At 38.1% G+C, this 19,063-nt stretch overlaps 2 protein-coding genes across 4 annotated transcripts in view; one reads left to right on the plus strand and one right to left on the minus strand.

The window, feature by feature from the left end:
- Nucleotides 1-4,898, minus strand: part of pex14 (peroxisomal biogenesis factor 14) — a 114,123-nt gene extending 109,225 nt beyond the window's left edge. Inside the window, exons 1-3 of one of the 3 annotated variants that reach the window (XM_088332028.1) lie at nucleotides 4,831-4,882; nucleotides 2,344-2,459; nucleotides 1,040-1,090 (exon numbers count right to left, since the gene is read on the minus strand). In XM_088332028.1, coding sequence (XP_088188154.1) covers nucleotides 1,040-1,090; nucleotides 2,344-2,358 — 66 coding nt within the window. In that variant the 5' untranslated portion in view covers nucleotides 2,359-2,459; nucleotides 4,831-4,882. The other 2 variants (XM_088332027.1, XM_088332026.1) reach the window with 2 other exon arrangements.
- On the plus strand, nucleotides 4,497-18,517 carry dffa (DNA fragmentation factor, alpha polypeptide). The gene is made up of 7 exons (XM_088332029.1): nucleotides 4,497-4,768; nucleotides 4,860-5,298; nucleotides 7,030-7,188; nucleotides 7,304-7,458; nucleotides 8,898-9,105; nucleotides 10,776-10,894; nucleotides 16,000-18,517. Exons 2-7 carry the CDS (start codon nucleotides 5,205-5,207, stop codon nucleotides 16,225-16,227), a joined length of 963 nt encoding a protein of 320 aa, XP_088188155.1. The 5' UTR covers nucleotides 4,497-4,768; nucleotides 4,860-5,204; the 3' UTR covers nucleotides 16,228-18,517.
- Nucleotides 18,518-19,063: the final 546 nt, after the last annotated feature.

Raw genomic sequence — 19,063 nt, forward strand, 5'->3', positions numbered from 1 at the left:
AACCCAAACCCCCCAAAAGATGAAAAAAAAAAAAAGAATTTATTCAAGCGCATCTAAGAAGTGCATGTACTAACACGCATATCATGTGGGATTCAGTGCCCCCCATGTCCTGGCTAAAAGTCATGGTTACAGCCTTAAGTCTTCAAATCCCGCACCCGACTAGGGGGTAAACAAATGAGTAAAACTTTTTCGGGGTCAGCAACCTCAGCAGGGAAGCTTTCCTGTTCTTGCAAAATCAAAATTAATTGATGTCTTCTCTCCTTATTGAGTGTGTCCTATTTATAGACTTATCAATACTGTACATATTTTGATTAATATTCTAAGTAATATATGTGAAGTGTTTCTTTAAGTATTAGATGTTATAGTAGTCGCTGGCATGAAAATTTGTTTTTGTCCTTTTGTAGGGGTTTGTTTGTTTTTATTTTATTTTTGTTTTGATTATTAATATGTATTTCCTGCCAGGATGTTTAAAGCTTCTGCTTCAGTCCACTTTATTCGGGCACATGATTATGTATCATATCGTATTGTATAGCTGTTTGTGAGTAAATATTTTGTTTTCTCCTTTTGTTGATTACTGTTTGATATTGTGCTGGGGCCTAATAAAAAGCAACAAACACAAACACCTGTGAATTTGTTATAATTGTGAGTGGAGGGAATGGCATTATTTCTAAAGTAGTTAACCTTTAAAAACAAATCTATTCATTAATTTGGGAGCACCACTACGGAGCTGGGCGACTACTGTACCCAGACTACTGTTGGGCCTCAAACATCCAAGGTTAAATGTGCCAGTCAAACTTGATATTTATATCACCCCATTGTAGTGCAAGAAATCACTCTTGCTTTCTTTTATTATATGGTCAATCCATATACATCATCTGCCTCATGGAAAACGTAACACAGGCTGGAAATGTGGGCTTAGAAACAAGGCAATTCTCATGAATAAGACTTTTACGCCATCATTCATTAAAATGCATAAATTGAAACACGTTTTCCAGACTATATTGTATAAAATGGATTAAGTAAAAAGGTGATTCCTTACCAGCGCTTCTCTTGTGGAAGTTGGATCATCATCACCAAGAGGGAGTACAGTCTGAAAATAAACAAGCAGATTTAGACTGCCACCTTCTGGATAATATACAAGTGGTTGTTTAAATTAGGTAATGTTTAATGCCACTGAGCAACATGTTGTTTATCGTCAACTTTCTCTAGTTGGAACCTTCACATTTGAATTTATAGATGCTTACATTCATATAATATTGGTGTATTGTTTGGAAGAATATAGGCCTTCAAAATTGTTCGGCAATCTGACAAATTATTAGAATGTTATCACAATGGTCTTTGAAAAAAGACGTAGTGCGCATTGTTACAGCACGATTAGACATGGCATACAAGAAGAAACACACATTAAAGGCTCAAGAGAAAAATTTAATTAAATTAAAAATGTCAGTATAAAAAGGCAAACATATTTTCACAGTAGTGCTTGGAGACAGATTAAAGTTGTAAAAACATCTTATTAAATATAGTGCAACAAAAATAGCGCAATAACAGCAAATAACAGTCCACGATAAGTCGATAAAATAAATCTAAGCATGATCGGGCTCAAATGTTGTTCTTTTACATACTGTACAAACAGCATAAGTTTCTGTAGTGCTATTTGCCTATGACACGAAAGGTACGAGTAAGTGCCAGTGAGTGTGCGGTTAGGATGCCGGAAGAATACAGCGCCAATCTAAAAAGGGATTCAATGGTGAAAAAGAAAAACAATTCTTGACCAATTATTTTTATTTTTTGATAAAAACTAACATCAGACTCACTTTACAAAAAGTGTTACTGCTGACAACAATTGTTGAGAGCAATTATTGTGTCTTACTAGTTTGCACTCCCTGTAGCGTCTTAAAAAAAACACAGTGAGTAGAAAGTTGAATCCCTGCTAAGAAACGGACAATACGGGCAGAATTTTTTTAACATTGTTTTGCATTTGATGAAAAAAAAACACCTGACTCTTGTGCTTAACCAAAACATACTGCCATTCACATGGTGCAAAGTGGTGATGTATTAGCATTCTGGACACTTATGACTACCGGAGTGAAGTAAGAAGTCACCAATATTTTTAGGCAAAACTGATAGGTAGAAAATGGGAAAGCTGGTGTGTTTTTTTGTCTAGTAACTTCATCCCCCCAGAAAGTTAGAACCTGTCACCAAATTTAAATATCTTGGAGATGTCAAAAGAGGGGTCAGAACCAAAAATCCTGGCCAGGAGAGCTCAAACCACAGCTGCACTTTCTAGACTTAAACCATTTGTTGAGACAACTGCGTAGCAGTGAAATCAAAGATCAGACTCACGCTAGTTACGTCCATCTTCCTCTACGCTTGCCAGACTCTCACAGCAACTGGAAAAGAAAATCCAGGCCAAGGAGATGCGATGCTACAGGCAACTTCTAGGCATCTGCTACTTAGCCCTTGTGACAAACGAAACAGTGCGCGACACCATCAGATTTGGTACTTACAGAAAACTGTTGTCAACTGTGTGCAGACAGAAACTTCAGTGGTATGGTCGTATCAAAAGATCATCAGAACTGAATAAGACAATTCTCCAGGACACATTCCGAGAGGGAATGAGAATAGGAAGACAGATAAAGAACTGGGCCGACAACATTAAGGAATGGACTGGTGCCAACTTTGCCACAACGCACAAACAGGCCAGGAACAGTCAACATTGGAGAAAGCTGTCCAGAGTTGCGTCCTCATTGGTTCCCCGACAAATCATGTGGTTAAGGGATCCGTAAACTGTGAATTACACTTAATGAAAAGCTGAACCTTCCACTTTTTGGTCACATTTAATGACATTAAATTAATTCACGAAATATATTTGAACATTATTCATAAATAGGTGTTATTTTCGAAAGAGCACACTTATACGCATCTTTCAATCACTATTCTTGCAGAATCTCGCGAGAAAGGACGCTTCTCTCTAAGCACTACGTTTTAAATAGTTGGTAGTATCCATTCATCCATTATCTGCACCGCTTGTACTCAGTAGGGTCACGGGGGTGCTTAAGCCCATCCCAGCTATCTTCGGGCAGTGGGCACAGGACACTCTGAACTGGTCGCCAGCCAGTTGCAGGGCTAAAACATAAAATAAAACAGGGAAAAAACATCTTGATTTATTGATTAATCAATGAAAGAAAAATATTGTATGGTTCGCTGGGAGCATGTTAACAGGCAGAAAAAAAACCTTAAGAGCCATCAACCCTGCCCGGAAAATGATTGGCCCCTTTCTGCCCAGTCTACCGACTCACAAGATCGCAGCAGGGCCAACAGGGTTATAAAGGACTCCTCTTATCCTGGCCAAAACCTATTTTACCTGCTGCCCTATATGAGACGCTACATACAGATCCCTTAAAAAAACGACTAACAGGCTCAGAGACTTTTTTTCCACTGGGCCATCATGACCCTAAAAAAGAAAACGACTATATTTGAGATAACAAGTACTCATTTTTTATTTATCAACTTTATTTTGGGAAAGGTTGCTTATAATAATGCTATTGAACTGTTGTTCTGATGTGCTGACAACTTAAGCCAGTCTCCAATCACCTTGTTAAATATATTTCCCTACTTATTCTTACATTGCTTTCTTTTATTTCCTTTAAGTCTTTACTACGAGGCACAGCGGCTGAGTGGTTAGCACGTTAGCCTCACAATGCAGAGGTCCAGGGTTTAAATACAGCTACCCACCTCCCGTGCAGAGTTTGCATGTTCTCCCCATGCCTTTGTGTATTTTTTCCAAGGACTCCGGTTTCCTCCCACATTCCTAATACATGCAGGTTATTGCTAATTTGTCCATATGTGTGAACATGAGAGTGAATTGTGTGTCTTTGTGTGCCCAGAATGGCCTGGTAACCAGGTTTCCCACTGCCTGAAAATGACTGAGATGGGCTCTGGCATTCCTGCGACCGTAGTGAGGATAAGCAGGATAAAAAATGGATGGATGAATGCATTTTTTTCACATGTTTGTCTTGAAGCGGCACCTTTAATCACATTGTGCGTGAATATCAATGACAATAAAAAAATCTCATAATTTGGGGATGAGGCTTGATGGGAAAATAACTGTGCTTGGTATGATGGAAAACATATGCTATCTACGTCTTCTAAAAGGGACAAGAAACATGAAGATGAAATTAGGCAAAACCATGTGTTTTAAAGTTTAACATCACAACTAGCTGTCGTATCAAATATTAACAGCTGTCCAGCCATCCTTCGTCTGTAGCTGGTTAACATCTCAGGTGACTTTTAACCTGAGAACACATTGGCCCTACTGATCAATGTTAAACAAAAAAATACATTAACCATGGTTGAACCTATCATGATATCTTGATTGGTTGGTTACGTTCTGCACGATAATATGAGAACCATACCAACGCATTTACAAACAGTTGCGTTCAAAGGATACGGAAGTTATTGAACAGTGACAACTTTAGCAAACCTTTCCCTCATAAAAGATGAACGGTTTTGATGTACATCAAAACAGTCGACCAAACTTGCTTCTTTATGCTGGAAAAAGAACTAAAAATGACCGTTATGTATGCCAATTTGTGAGCTTGGACTCGTTTTTGGGGTGAGAAGATGTTCAGAACCATAAGCGTGTCAACTTTGAACGCCTGTAAACAAGCAACCGCCAATGCTACTCAGCTATTTTGCTAACTATCCTCAAAATATACCACCAGACGAGGCCAGTGTAATGACATTTAAAACAATTTGAACGTTTCAGGTAACCAATGCTCGCCTACTTGTATTTCAAAACAGAATTATTCATATTTAATAACTTTTGACCTTTTCTGTGGACGTCATCTCTCTGTTAGCTTCGACAGCTGCTCGATGCGCGATTGCTTCTGCCTGAGTTGAGGATGAACTCTCCCTGACCTAAACTAATGTATACGTTGAATTAGAATTTACCTAACATGAATATTATTGCTGTTGAGTATTTTACAAATAATTCTGATTTTGTCTTTATTTCCCATGTATTGTTATTTGGGAAACTTGTTTTGGAAACCAATGGCTCGATGTACTGTACACGGAGACAAAAAAAACTACACCTCCCATCATTCTTTTCGACGGCGCCTTTCCCGTATTCGAAACTACCAACCCTTGATGATCTCTCCAGCTATTCCTTTTTAAAACGCCATCGGTGGATATTTCTGTGAATAATGGCTGATCGAAAGCCGTGTAAGGTATGCAACTTTACACGACAGAAGTCATATGGCTTGGTTGTTCCTTCGCTTGAGGAGCTGAAGGTAAAAGGTGAGACAGTTTTAACGCAACTTTCTTGATGCTTCTTAGCTTCACTAACGCTCTGTGTTAAATGTAGGTGCATAAAATCAAACGGTATGATTGAATTTAGAATTACAATACTTTCACTAAATGAGAATGGATTCATACATTTCGATTTAAACCTCGATGGTAGACAGAAATATAATGAATCCTGTAATGCTGTGTTAGTGACTAAAGGACGTCTCAATATCTGCTTGAGCCTCTTATTCTAATGTGAAATGATTAAAACAAACTGCCTTTTGTGGTTACAACATGTCTAACGTGCTGAAACATGCAAAATGCGATGAGACGAGTCGGAAAGATAACTCCCTGCCGACGCTTCATTCCTTAAATGCTAGTCACTGCCAGGCGTTGGCCAAAACAAAAGCATTGCAAGAGTTCACTCCTTACACTGGAGTGGCGGGTTAACTCAACCCTTTCCCCCCACAAACAACGAATCATAAAAAAATGTTTGCTCCCGTCAATAGTGAAAAGGCCGATCGTTGATTTGTCAATAGTTGTCTTAGTTATGACAAACATTGCTTGGATTTATACCCAATGTGAGTTTACAATGTTACACGACTTGTATGCTGCAAAAATAAAGGCCCATCGTCAAATAATTTGCTCATTTCATTTTTATTTGAATTATCTCAATAATAATTGACCACATGCGGAATAATCTTTTTGGGAAAAAAACTACTCAAATAACAGACTCAAAATAATAAATAACATAAGTAAAATTATATGCCATTGGGGCAGTATTATTTTCAGTGGAATCGGAAAAAATCAGGTGACATTGTTTTGAAAGAAAATACACTTTATTGCATTATAAATATAAGATTGTTTCTAATTCATTAGTAGCTTTGTACATTGGAATAATGGAGCATATACACATGTCACATAATTTACCAGAATACTGTCAGGTGCTATAGGCAAATTATATTCCATCCATCCATCCCTCCATTTATTCATTCATTCATTTTCCAACTCACTTATCCTCACTCACTAGAGCCCATGCCAGCTGACATCGGGCAGACGCTGGACTGATTGCCAGCCTAACACAGGGTACACACAAATACACAACCATTCACACATAACTCCAAGCAACTCACCATTTATGGGTTTGAAATGTTAGTGTCTGCAGAAAACTCCCACGGGCACTGGGAGAACATGCAAACCCTGCACAGGGAGGCAGGCAGTCGTAATCGAACCTGGGACTTCTGAGCGAAGTGGATGTGTCCCTGAAGTTACTGTATATGTGTGTGCATACAAGTCAATACCATGGAAACAACTTACATCCACAATATCATGATACAATTCACTACTGAATACAATTTAGTATCCTACCTGGTTTGGTGCTGTAGTTGGCATAAAATACTGTATACCGTTTTTGTTCAATGAAAACTATCTCAAAATGTATTTTATATATATATATATATATATATATATATATATACAAACCCTTTTATTTTGTATCATGTATTTGGTGACTACATTCTCAGCATGTTGTCACTTTTTTTTAGTATTTATTTGTGATTAGTGAAGTTTAACACCTCTTTTATCAGACCACAATAGTGGTACAATTACCAGTACTTAATTTCGTAAGGTAGATATACAGTACTAAGACTATTAGTTATTTTGCTACATGATATGTGAGTTTCTTGTATCAAGGCATTATTAAAATGGATTAATCATTGTTTCTGCCTGATTATTTAATTCCAGGGAGTGAATTTCTTGGTTTCACACCAGACAACCCAGTCACAGTTGTCTTGGAAGATGATGGAACTGTAGTACAGGATGAGGCCTACTTTTGGTGCTTACCTCTCAACACAAAGTTCATGCTCCTCCATGAGAAGGAGACATGGTCGCCACTTCGCAGAGGTCAGCATATGAATTTTTTGAGCCTAAGGTTTATGCATACCATATTTCAAATGCACCTTTGAAGGGTTCAATTTCATTAGCATCCGGTGCACGTGTTTTATGTTTCCCATTGTAGTGGATGGAGGCACGGCATGGATGGCGAGGGATTCCGTCATGCTTGAGAGTGACTCCGTGGACACAGCTGCTGGCACACCGCCATGGTTGGACTTGGCCTTGCAGCTGAAACAGGACCTGGCCAGCATCATCCTCATGTGTGAGGAAGATTTACAGGTGCTGGTATTGCTGCTGTTTCGCAACTGCATATTTTTATTGCAGGACTCGGGAACCTTTTTGACTGAAACAGCCATTAAAGCAGAATATTTGTTTATGTATTTATTTATTTGGGGGGAGAGGCACAGCTTAGATTTTAAGGGTTTGTACAGGTGCTTGAAATCCTTGAAAACAATTGAATTCCAGTGTTGTGTTTTCAACGGACAATTATTATGGGCTATGCAAAAAATTGAGATATTTCCCAGCAGTGAATCGTAAAGGGGAGATATTCCTGCAACCGAAAATGTATGCTACACACTGTCATTTTTACTCAACACCTACGTTGTGTGTGATTTGTCTCAAACAGAAATATTCGCGATTTACTCAAAATCTAAATTTCATGTGTCTTGATAAATATACAAGCAAGATTAAAAATAACATATGTAAATCACAGATATACTTGTGGCTCTGAAAAATACATGATTTACATCAGACAAATTTTTTAAAATTGGCTTTGAAAGTCCGTAAAAGGTGCTTGAATTTGGCCATGAAAAATGTGTACAAACCCTGTTTTTTAAGACATTTTTTTGGTTTTGGTTGTGACGTTAGATGATTTAACAAAGACAGTTAGTTCTTTGTTCCTTTATCTCTTTGTTTCCTTATCCTCACTGTAAATGTGGTACTGGAGTCGTCCAATTTCGTTGTCACAGCATATCCCATGTTGTAACAATGACAATAAAGGCATATTCTATTCTATTCTAAAGTCTTCCTGCAACAACAAATTTACTACCTAATATTAGTTCCTGTGCTGCAGTTACTTAATATATTTGACCCTCATTTCCTTGTCATAAATAATGGTTTCTAGCAGAGTTCTTTTGTAAAAATGTCACAAAATACTGCAAACAAGGATATGAATGTATTTGGGAGAGTGCGCTATGTGTGCAGAGGTTCACCTGCCCCATTGCTCACCCAATAAAATTGCTCTGGGTGCTCGGCTTGCATTTTCAGGTGTTTGCACTTAGTTCTGTGGCTTTTCATCATAAAGTGTCTGAACAGTGAACATAGATTGTTTAATGAGCTTCAATATAAAGAAATCCTCAGAGATGTACGGACAAAATGGGGTCTGTTGGTTTAACACAGTGAGCGTAATTTGTCATTGAAACTTTGCTCTTTATATTCTGGACCAAACAATTGTTTTTCTGTGTTTCTTCACATACAATAACATTGGAAAGTCACAGAGGAAATTACTATGGCTCTTGATTTATCTCTAAGCCAGATGTACTCATGAAAAGAGCCATATCTGGCTCGCGAGGCATATGTTCCAGGCCCCTGTTTTATTGTCAAAGAGAAAATGAAGTCTCTCTCTCTCTCTGAGGAATCTGGAAAAAGAAATACAACCACAATTATACGGCAACTAAATGGGTACTTTATTTTAAAATCAGTGTCACGTGTTGTTCCAGTGCTTAGTGGACGTCCCGTGCACAGAGCTAGCTTCTGCTCTCGGATTCCAAGAAAAGAAGACCGAGACTTTTCAGGAGACGTTGCAGAGGGTGTTGGACCGTCGGGAGGAGGAGAGACAATCAAAGGAGTTGCTCCAACTCTTCCTTAAAGCGGTGGAGAAAGAAGACAGGCAGCCACAGGAGGAGAACCGGCATACTAGCGAGGGAGGTATGTTGAAAGTCGACTCTTTTTAGAGTGAATACTTCTTACTTAACACATCACTACAGTAATCCCTTGCTGTATCGTGGTTTACTTATTGTGGTGTGCCTACTTCGTGAATTTTTATCGTGCATTGTGTTCTGCATTCCGGCTCAACAGTCGCTCTGCTCTTTTTCTGCTAGTGTCTGCCTGCGCGTCAATGACGTCGCGATCTGAGTCGTACACATATGTAAAACAGCTTGACAAACCTAGATTATGTATGCGCAAATCTTTTTTAAGTTCAAACTTCTCCAAAAACCATCATGTCGACAAAACCCTCTGGATCTACAAAAGTACCAAGAGGCAGAAGAAGATGCTTTCTATCGCCAAAAAAAGCCAGACTTCTCTGTCTGCTAAAGCCACATGTGGCTCTTTAGGGCTTCCAAATGGGACCTTGGTGCTTTTTCAATTTTTTTTTTGGGTGATGGAAAAATATAGTGTTAAACATGACACATTCTTAACATTTTTCAATAAATATAGCTAGGTACAGTATGGGTGTCCTTCTTCCTGAGGCATATATAAACATTTATTCATTCATTTTTTTTCCCCAGCTCCAAGAAGTTTTTTTGGGAGGAGGGTTGGCCTTCATCATTTTAGTTTGCCGACCTGAAAGTAAATGCAGTTTTCCCTAACATCCACATGATGGTGACAAAGTACAACGAAGTAAAGTAGATCTTGTCTAAAATACAGGCGTGCAATAAAAGCGGAAAGATTATATTTTAAAATGATAATTGACAGTGCCGAAGTTCCATCCATCCATTATCTGCACCGCTTATTGTCAGTAGGGTCGCGGGGGTGCTGGAGCCCATCCCAGCTATCTTCGGGCAGTGGGCAGAGGACACCCTGAATTAGTTGACATCCAGTCGCAGGGCACGCAGGGACAGACAATTCGCTCGCTCATTCTCACCTTGGGACAATTTGGACCGGCCAATTAACCTGACATGCAAGTTTTTGAAATATGGGAGGAAACAGGAGTGCCCGGAGGAAACCCACGCAAGCATGGGAACATGCAAACTCAGCACAGGAGGTTAGATCTCATGACCTCAGAACTGCACACGAGCTAACCACTGCACCGCCATGGTGCCCCAGTGCAGAAGTTATTTGTCAAAAAAAGTAAAGTACTTTTATCTGTAATTTTTAAAAATGTATTAAAGAGTAATTAATAAATAAAGGTTTCTACTTCGCCAGGTTCTGACTATAACATAACCTTTTTTGAAACACATCAGTGAAAAACGAGAGTTTACTATTTATCTTGTGTGAGTTTTGTCCTTTTTCCTGTGGCTCTCTGGCTTCCTCCCTTATTCTAAAAATATGTATGATCAGTTGTTTGAAGCATTTTGTTTATCATAGCTTTGAGTTTAAGTTTTAAAGGTTTAAATTACTTATATTTATATATATGTGTATATATATATGTATGTGTATATATATATATATATATATATATATATATAATGTTTAGTTTCCGCGTTCAATATTATTTTAGGTGTCATGTGAGAAGCAAGACTGGCTTTAATATTTTTAGAATAGTGACACTAATGACAGTCGCCACTAGATGGAACTATTATTACATATTCCTGAAGCAAGCAACTCTAATTGAGTTTAGGAAAAACTTCATGTTATTTATATTTCAAATAAAACAGGTGCTGATGTCCCGGATGGGATGGAGGTGGATCAAACATCTGGATTCTCGTCCAGGACCTTAATGGTACTAAAAGGAAAAACAAGTCCAGAGACAAGGCTCTCCACGGAAGATCTTCAGGTAACACAAAGTCCTCATTTTATTTTTATTTTATTTTTTTGGGCCACATTCCTAATCTTTTATACACCATGGCTCTGTTTTTGTATGATTGTGTGCCACAATAAATTGCTCATTATTATTCTGAGACAAGGCTCTCATTTATTTCCATTATATTTTCACTTAAAGCGTTAAAATAATGTGTTTCTAAAAAATGGAGTGCATACCAAGAAAACAAGGTTCGTAAACTAAGGCAATCTCACTTTAACGTGTGTTTGTGCAATTATAAGCAAAACGTTGGTACTGTGTTTCGGGGCAGTGGCTGAAGCCTTTTAGAACTTGAGGTTGTGCCAGCAAGAACAAACAAAAACAATGAACTCAGCATGAGAAGCTTGTAAATGCCTGAAATTGTTGCCATGTTTTTCCATGAGTTTTCTTATGAAAGACACAAATTACACAATATCCAACATTCATAAATGCATACACAAGATTAAAAATTCCATAAGTAGGTTGCAGATATATTTGTAGCTCTGCAAAATACGTGATCCACACGTGATTCTCTTCTTTTATCGGTACTTGAGAGATTGGAAAATTGGCTTTGAAAGTCCTTAAAATGTGCTTGAATTTGGCTTGAAAAGGGTGAACAACAGTTATGATGTTGTATCTAGGTAGGCCCAATTGCTCTGAATATGTGTTGATGAATCAATAAGTACATTTTTATATACTCCTAAAAATTATGTCCAAAATCATAAACTTTTTTTTTAATTCAATGGTAGACATAACTTGATTGTTTTTTTCCTGTCCTCAAATGTGCACATTATACTTGATGAATGTAGGTTGAGTAGCTAATTTTTAATGGAATTTTGGGCTGATTTCAAGTTCAGACGTTTGGGTGTGCTGAGCACCCAGAGTGTCTGGCTGTCTTTTTCCTTAACCCTTAACTGAAATGTCAAGTAAATGTCGTTAACTTGCAGCGACGCACACACAGAAGCAGCCAAGACCGGTGTTGTCCCAAATTCCGACTCCCCCTTCATGTGAACGGGAACTCAGATTTTCCTTTGCTTCTCAGCACTGCGCTTACAATAGAACGAGTGTGGCGATCATAGTCTCTATAATGTGTTTATTAAGAAACATTGATCAGTGTAATTAAAACCAAAAAGTGTTTGTTGTTTCTACTATGAGGTTCATTAAGACATTCACGCAAACGTCACTAACAATGATGGTATCCTAATGCAGCCAAACGCTATAATATTCATCACCAGGGGGCGATTTTAGGTTTGAAGCTTTGTTGGCGCTAAGCACCCAGATTGTCACATCACACTCCCGTTCCATCAACAACTACATACAAACATCTTTTAGTCATTAAACATATTAACTCTGTAATTTAAGGAAGTAATAAATGATAAATAAATAAATGACCTCCGTGTTCTTAAACACAAGCTGTTTTATCACCAAGAAGATAAGAATTAAGTATCGTAAAAATCTGTATCAATAATTGTTTTAATGGTGAATGGTTTATTGATAATCCATCCAAACGTGAGGGTTAATATAGTCAACTGATGAGAAAATGCATTATTATCAGAATACATCCTTATGTGGTGCTAGGAATCAAATGGACTGAACCATTTCAAGGCAGTGGAGTGTTTCATACACGGTGTTGTTCACATTTTGTTTTATTTTCCTTTTTTATTATTTATCTAGCGTGTTCATATTTAAGCTTATCCTGTCCTATATAAGGAAAGTGGAGTTTCAAAGATGCTATAATTTTTGTGGTGCTTGGGTTGAATTTGGAGGTGTTTAACATCATATTTAAGCCTACCCCGTCCTTTAGTAAAGATAAGAGTTTTTAAAATGCTATAATTTTTAGTGGTTCTTGGCTTGACTTTGGGGGTGCTTGAGTATGCCCTAAAAATGGGCTGATTACGCTCATGAAGAAATTGATCATTTTCACAAATTTTCAGTCAATTGTTGAACTTTCCTACAAGCCTAAAATAGGTTCATAAAAAACACAAAAAACACAGCCACGGTGACATTAGTTTTCATAATAATGATAGCAGTTTAAAATGTTTTGAAACAGATGTGAAATACAACACTGCAAGCTACCGTTTGCAGTAGGTGGTCCCTAGCAAGCTGCACTGGTGTGGATACGCTTTATCATTCTTAAGTCCCTCACTGGAAGCCACCTGCTGTGTGCATAATGAGTTCATAACTTTGGTCTTATAGGAAAGAAAAACATTTTCATTCCCTCCATTGTTCGTTTTAGTACACTTTTCTCTACTTAATACATGTAATTGACCTCAGGGGCCTGCCTACACATTTTAAGAGGTTATTCTCTTTTGTTGTGAAAAGAGGGCCACTGCAAATTCAAGTAAGTACCCTACAGTAACAAACCAAGAACTGTGTTCCCAGGCGTCTACAAACTGCAACCCCAGTGATTGATATTGCCCACATTCAATTTTGGTCACTACTCCTGAACTCTACCAAAGACCACTCAATGCTTTATCCCTAAGTTAATGAATTTTGTGAAGCACAATTCTCAATAAACTAGCCACTTGAGTCTGTTGTCGCTTCACATCATTGACAACGTCCAACCTTTGGCAACCGCGGAACTATGAAAAATCTTAAATAATATATTTCCGGCACTATAAATAGAGCAAAAAAAATGTAAGCTTCATCTTGTGTATGTGAAGAGAAAAACTGGGTACTTCTTACACAAATATTGGGAATCTCATCTCTCATCTCATTAGCTGCACCGCTTATCCTCAGTAGGGTCGCGGGGGTGCTGGAGCCCATCCCAGCAATCATCGGGCAGTGGGCAGGGGACACCCTGAACTGGTTGCCAGCCAATCGCAGGGCACACAGGGACAGATGACTCGCTCGCACATTCACACTTTGACTGGCCAATGCACCTAAAATGCATGTCTTTGGACTGTGGGAGGAAACCGGAGTGCCCGGAGGAAACCCACGCAAGCACGGGGAGAACATACAAACTCCACACAGTAAGTCCTGTAGCTGGATTTGAACCCACACAGGAGGTTCCCAAGACCTTAGAACTGTGCCGCACACGCGCTTAAATAAACATATGTTTATTTATGTAGCATACCTTTTCCTCCTGGTCAATCAAAACAAATACTTTCAATTATAAAAGCAGCATAAACATGAAGCAAAATCTACAATGGAATAGTGCTAGAATGTGGGTACGCTCTGGTCAGTCATGAGTCGCTCACTAGAAGCCACCTGCCGTGTGCATAATAGGTTCATAATTTTGTCTTATAGGGAAAAAAAATGTAATTCCCTCCGTTGTTGGTTTTCTTACAAATTTCTCAACTGAATCAATAAAGATCATTTACCCCAGAAGGCTGGCTACACATTTTAAGAGGTTATTCTTATTTGTTGTGAAAAGAGGACCACTGCAAATTCAAATAAGTACCCCACAGTAACAAGACCCGTGATGCCCAGGGGTCTATCAACGGCAACCCAATTTTTATGTGAAAATATTCTGCTATCTCTAGTTTAAGTTGCACTATTCAATTAATGAAAACATTTGAGAAGTAGACATATTTTCTTGATTTGGGTCACAGCTTGTGATTAGGGTGGGGTGGTGGTTCCTGTAGTTAGACTAGTTAAGAACCACTGACCTAGAGGACGCACAATTTTGTAGGGGTGTCCGAATGTCTTAAGAGCATAAATGAACTGCACTCAAATTACCCACATTGCACTCTGAAAAGTTTGGAACATGGGTGTTCATTCAACTGGTAGATATAGGCCACAATGCATTACACAAATGAAAAAAAATCCGGACGATCGTTCGGAAGTTGAGTTTGTCCGTAAGTTGCTTCAGTGCTATTTTTTTGTATGTTTAAGGTTTTTATAAGTATGTTTAAGGCTTGTATAAGGAACTCGTATATTTTTGTACTAAATAAACATTTCACAAATGTATATGCTCTATAAAGATAAATAAAGTTAAGTTTAACTTACTTTCGTAAGATGAGCTTCTAGAGTTGGACGACTTCCTCCTCCGGGGTAGAGAGTGGCCCAAAAAAAGCGATCCAACTATTTTCTTAACCGCATTAAACTTTCTTATTTCACTTTCATTTAAATAAAACGGCTCGTCTATTCTTTACACTTTACACCAACCATAATGAATGGATGCACAAGATACCAAACAATAACAATTTCAAAGTTCTTAGCGCACTGGAGATACAGTATACAATGTTTACACACGAACTAGGAAGAGGAAGCGGATTTCTTCTTCGGGGTGGATTTTGGGTGTCCTCTCACAATGCCACAACACGCCGGCAGCAGTGGAAAGAAGCACTACAGTAATGTCCTGTACTCTGAAAAAGGTGCACATAATACAAAATCTAACTTACAGCAATGTCCAGATATTTTTCGACATCCTGAATTTTTTTTTCGTATCTACCGTTTTTTATGCAAGTCGAATGGTCGTAAGTAGGGAAGCGTCTGTTGTGGGTTGGCTGTTTGAATCGCCATGCAGAATTAGAGCATTACTTTTGAACCTACTACATGGTGCAGGACTATGTAGTGAATGAGGGGTTAGGGGATGAAGTAGCATGTTCAAACATGCAGAATATGTCTGTGATTGTTTTGCTATTTTGAGCTTTAAGTGTGCTAAAACTGGCGTCGTCTTCTTCCAAGCCAAAAGTTATCTTCATCTTCCTCAGCCAAAGGCTAGCGTCACACTCTTCTATGGCTAAGGCCAGCAGTATTTTTTTTTATATTTTAGTCATTTCAGGTCATAATGCGCACGGTAACGAGATTATAATTTGGAAAATATGGTAAAATCACATATTAGCACACCTACAAAACATTTTTGTCCCTCGTTTGGCGCAGATCTATTTCTTTTCCCTATTGAATTGGGTTTTTGTAGCTCCTGCAATCTCTTTGACCTTGACCACCAATGTGTTGCTAACTTAGTACCTTTACTACAGTAAGTAGCAATGACTACCACAAATACCTAAATAAATATACTATATATATATATATATATATATATATATATATATATATATATGAAATATAGCCAGGTTCGGTGGCGTCCAATTTCTGAGCTGCTTTCGTATTTCCGTCAACGCATTTCCATTCAAATGATGATCTTGTGCTTTAAGGTGGTGGTGGCCAAAGGACTGGAAGTGATGCAGCAGGTTCTTGGCTGGGACCAAGTCAAAACGTCAACATTTCTTGAAGACTGCGAGTCGGAGCTAAAGCGACGTCTCGAGCAAGTCCAGGTCGTGCAGTCTTTGAGGAGCAACGATCCGCAGCACGACAGCAGCAGGCCACTTAAAAAAACCGACACTAATGAGAATGAAGCCACGTCCCATCAAACGGGGAAATAGTTTGCTTGCGTACCCAAGCACGGACCTCAGCTGACTGCCTCAGGGCGCAGAATGAATGTTTACGTAGCTACCGGGACTATTTTTTAAACTGGATCTTGTTTAAATGTCACCAAGGTTGGTGTTAGGAGCATATGATACATCTTTCAAAATAGTCAATGCTTTGGCCTCAAGCAGAAACAGAGGCTTCTGCACACGCGTTCATATCAAACTGCTTACAACAAACGCACATTCATTCATTTTTGGATGATAACCAGCTGCTATGCAGAGAATGACAAATGCATTAGTGTGAAATTTATTGCCGAGCTGTTTTTTATCTGCCAATACGGGAGGGTACGTTTTTATTTACAAATTTATGAACTATCTATCTACCATGGTCATATCCCTCGAGAGGGGTGACCGACAGCAAGACAAACACATACAAAAACAATGAAAATTTAAAAAATAAATAAAAATAAAAAAAGAGCAAAAAACACACACAAATATCCTTTCACAATACCTCTCCACTCATTCCTATCACCAACAAGAGCTCTAGCTCCCACTATAAACTACAGTCGGTAATTAAAAATGAGCTTGTCTTTGTTGTTTTCATGATTGAGGTCAGTAAAGCCTTTGCTGTCATATCAATGTAACAGGTTTTTTAATTTTGAGCTTGTTTTTGGACGGACAGCCTCATCTTTTATCATAATCCATTTTTTATCTTTATTTGAGCCCTTGGAGTAGAGTATGGGCTACTAAAATGAACAACAATGTCTGCCAGAGGAGCAAGATTTTTTTACTTGGAAATACGATTTTTTTAATTTATTTTTTTTCTCACAATTTTTGTAGACATTGTTTTTTTGAGCTTTTAATCCTTCTGATTTCGAACGAGTGTAGAGTTTGGACTATTCCAGTCTCGGGGCTCATGAGGAAGGATTTACAACAATAGGGATGGTCAAACTTAGTTTGGCTGTGGGGTCGGATCCTAACTTTCTGTTCTTAGCCGGGCCGAATCAGTAAAAAAATGAAAACTCCAAATATTTAGCTTATTGTTGTTCGGTGTTATGCTTTATCATTCTGCCCAGCATGAGTAACCTATCCTACATATTATAATCGCGGATGACTTTATTTATTTTTTTTAATATAATTTTCGATAGAAATGACCCAGAGACTTGCGTCTTTTTTTGACATACTCGGATAATTACTGGCCGGATTAAATCATCCAATGTGCTGCATGCGGCCTGCGAGCCGTATGTTTGACATGCCTGTGTATCTCTTTCGCTGCCTCAGGACTCACTCACTTGAATACTTTGGAATGTGGGTGGAAGAGAACACTTGTGAGAACCCGAGGAATAGTCCATCTGGACACGGGAAAACATGATCTCAGGACTAACACCATGGACTTGATGTAACATTTTTGGACTGATTTAGAAAAGGTCGTGTTTTTTTGTTAATAGAAATTCAACACATGTTTTGGTATGTGTATATGATTTGTTTTGGTGTGTTTCCGGTTGAATATATGTCATGCTTTCATGTAAATTTGTACTGCCAACTGATTGATGGCCAGGCTTGGAGAGTAACGGGTTACATGTAACGTGTTTTGTTTTATAATACAAAAACAAATTTAGTCGTATTCTGTTACAGTTACAGGAAAAAGACGTAATCAAATAACGGATACATCTAGTAAAGATGAGGATTATTTTACAGGATGAGAATTTTTAATTATATTTCCCCGCCGATAGATGAGTTATGTGGATCATAATCTAATTCACGGACATTGGCGAGGTTGTAATGCTATGGTCGAGCGCACAGACTAATTTATCATTTTCCTAATAAAGAGCTAGACAAGATGAGATGTTCTGGATTTCATACATACAAGCTTGATTACAGCAAAAAAAAAAAAATCATTAAAGATGCTGCTTCATCTTTTGAGGGTTGTCCTAACAGAGACTCAGCCAATAATGCAGCGTTATGAAATGGGTATTGGTGAAATAGACGCATGATGCCGGTCCATGTGAGTCATGTAACACATGATCTTCACCACTCTCCGGTGCACTCAGTTGGCAGTGCATTTGATTTTTCACAACGGTGAGCCTTACGCACACTGCACGGTCACTATCTGATCCTTCGGAAGTATTTGGATTTGTGTGACGTATGTAGTAAGCACGGTTCGTTTCAGATGGCCCTCTCACTTGAATTTTTTCACAGATGCACAGAGCAAGAATCAAAATGGTTCTCTTTTGAATTTGGGATGCTCTTCTCATGATGGAGACATTTTGTCCAAGGTAATAAAAAAAACTGAAACTTTAACCAACATCTGGTTGGAAAATTTACCATGAAATCAAGTAACGCTTGAGAGTGAAAAGCGGCATAAGTTCTTCCTCATTTAACTTTACAATTGTTTTATTTTGTTTTATAAAATTGTCACATTATATCAGGAACACTGTTAATCCATTCAATGCCAAATAGGAAAAGCCGGTGCCAGACAGTTTTTGCCATTTTTACCTATATTTGAAGGTCTACAGAAAATGAATGTTGTTTAACTATATAGTCATAGGACATATCAAAAGAAAGCTTTAACCTTTATCTTTCATTAGAAAAAAAGTGCGTTTGTATCTTTTACAATTTTTTAGTAAACAATATTTGAACATTGCTAAGTTACTTGAAAATACTTGTTTCTAAGAAAACTAAGAACAACGCCTTTTTGTATATCTAATGCTCTCCATAAACACAATGACACTTTGCCTGCAAAATAACATTTTATTTGCAAAAACACTAAATTTATGAATGAACTTTGCAAGAACCTTTCCGATGTTCTTGGTGTTGTGATGACATGATTTCGTTCACCGTGGCGATCGCG

The sequence above is a fragment of the Urocampus carinirostris genome, chromosome 3 (genome assembly GCF_059441175.1).
Source record: "Urocampus carinirostris isolate Australia breed hairy pipefish chromosome 3, RoL_Ucar_1.0, whole genome shotgun sequence".
Lineage (NCBI taxonomy): Eukaryota > Metazoa > Chordata > Actinopteri > Syngnathiformes > Syngnathidae > Urocampus > Urocampus carinirostris.

Bases quoted from the DNA above. Each gene is read 5' to 3' on its own strand.
- dffa (XM_088332029.1), top strand. From the start codon at position 5,205: ATGGCTGATCGAAAGCCGTGTAAGGTATGCAACTTTACACGACAGAAG. The intron at 7,189-7,303 runs GTCAGCATATGA...TTCCCATTGTAG, and splicing joins ATGGTCGCCACTTCGCAGAG to TGGATGGAGGCACGGCATGG. The intron at 7,459-8,897 runs GTGCTGGTATTG...GTGTTGTTCCAG, and splicing joins TGTGTGAGGAAGATTTACAG to TGCTTAGTGGACGTCCCGTG.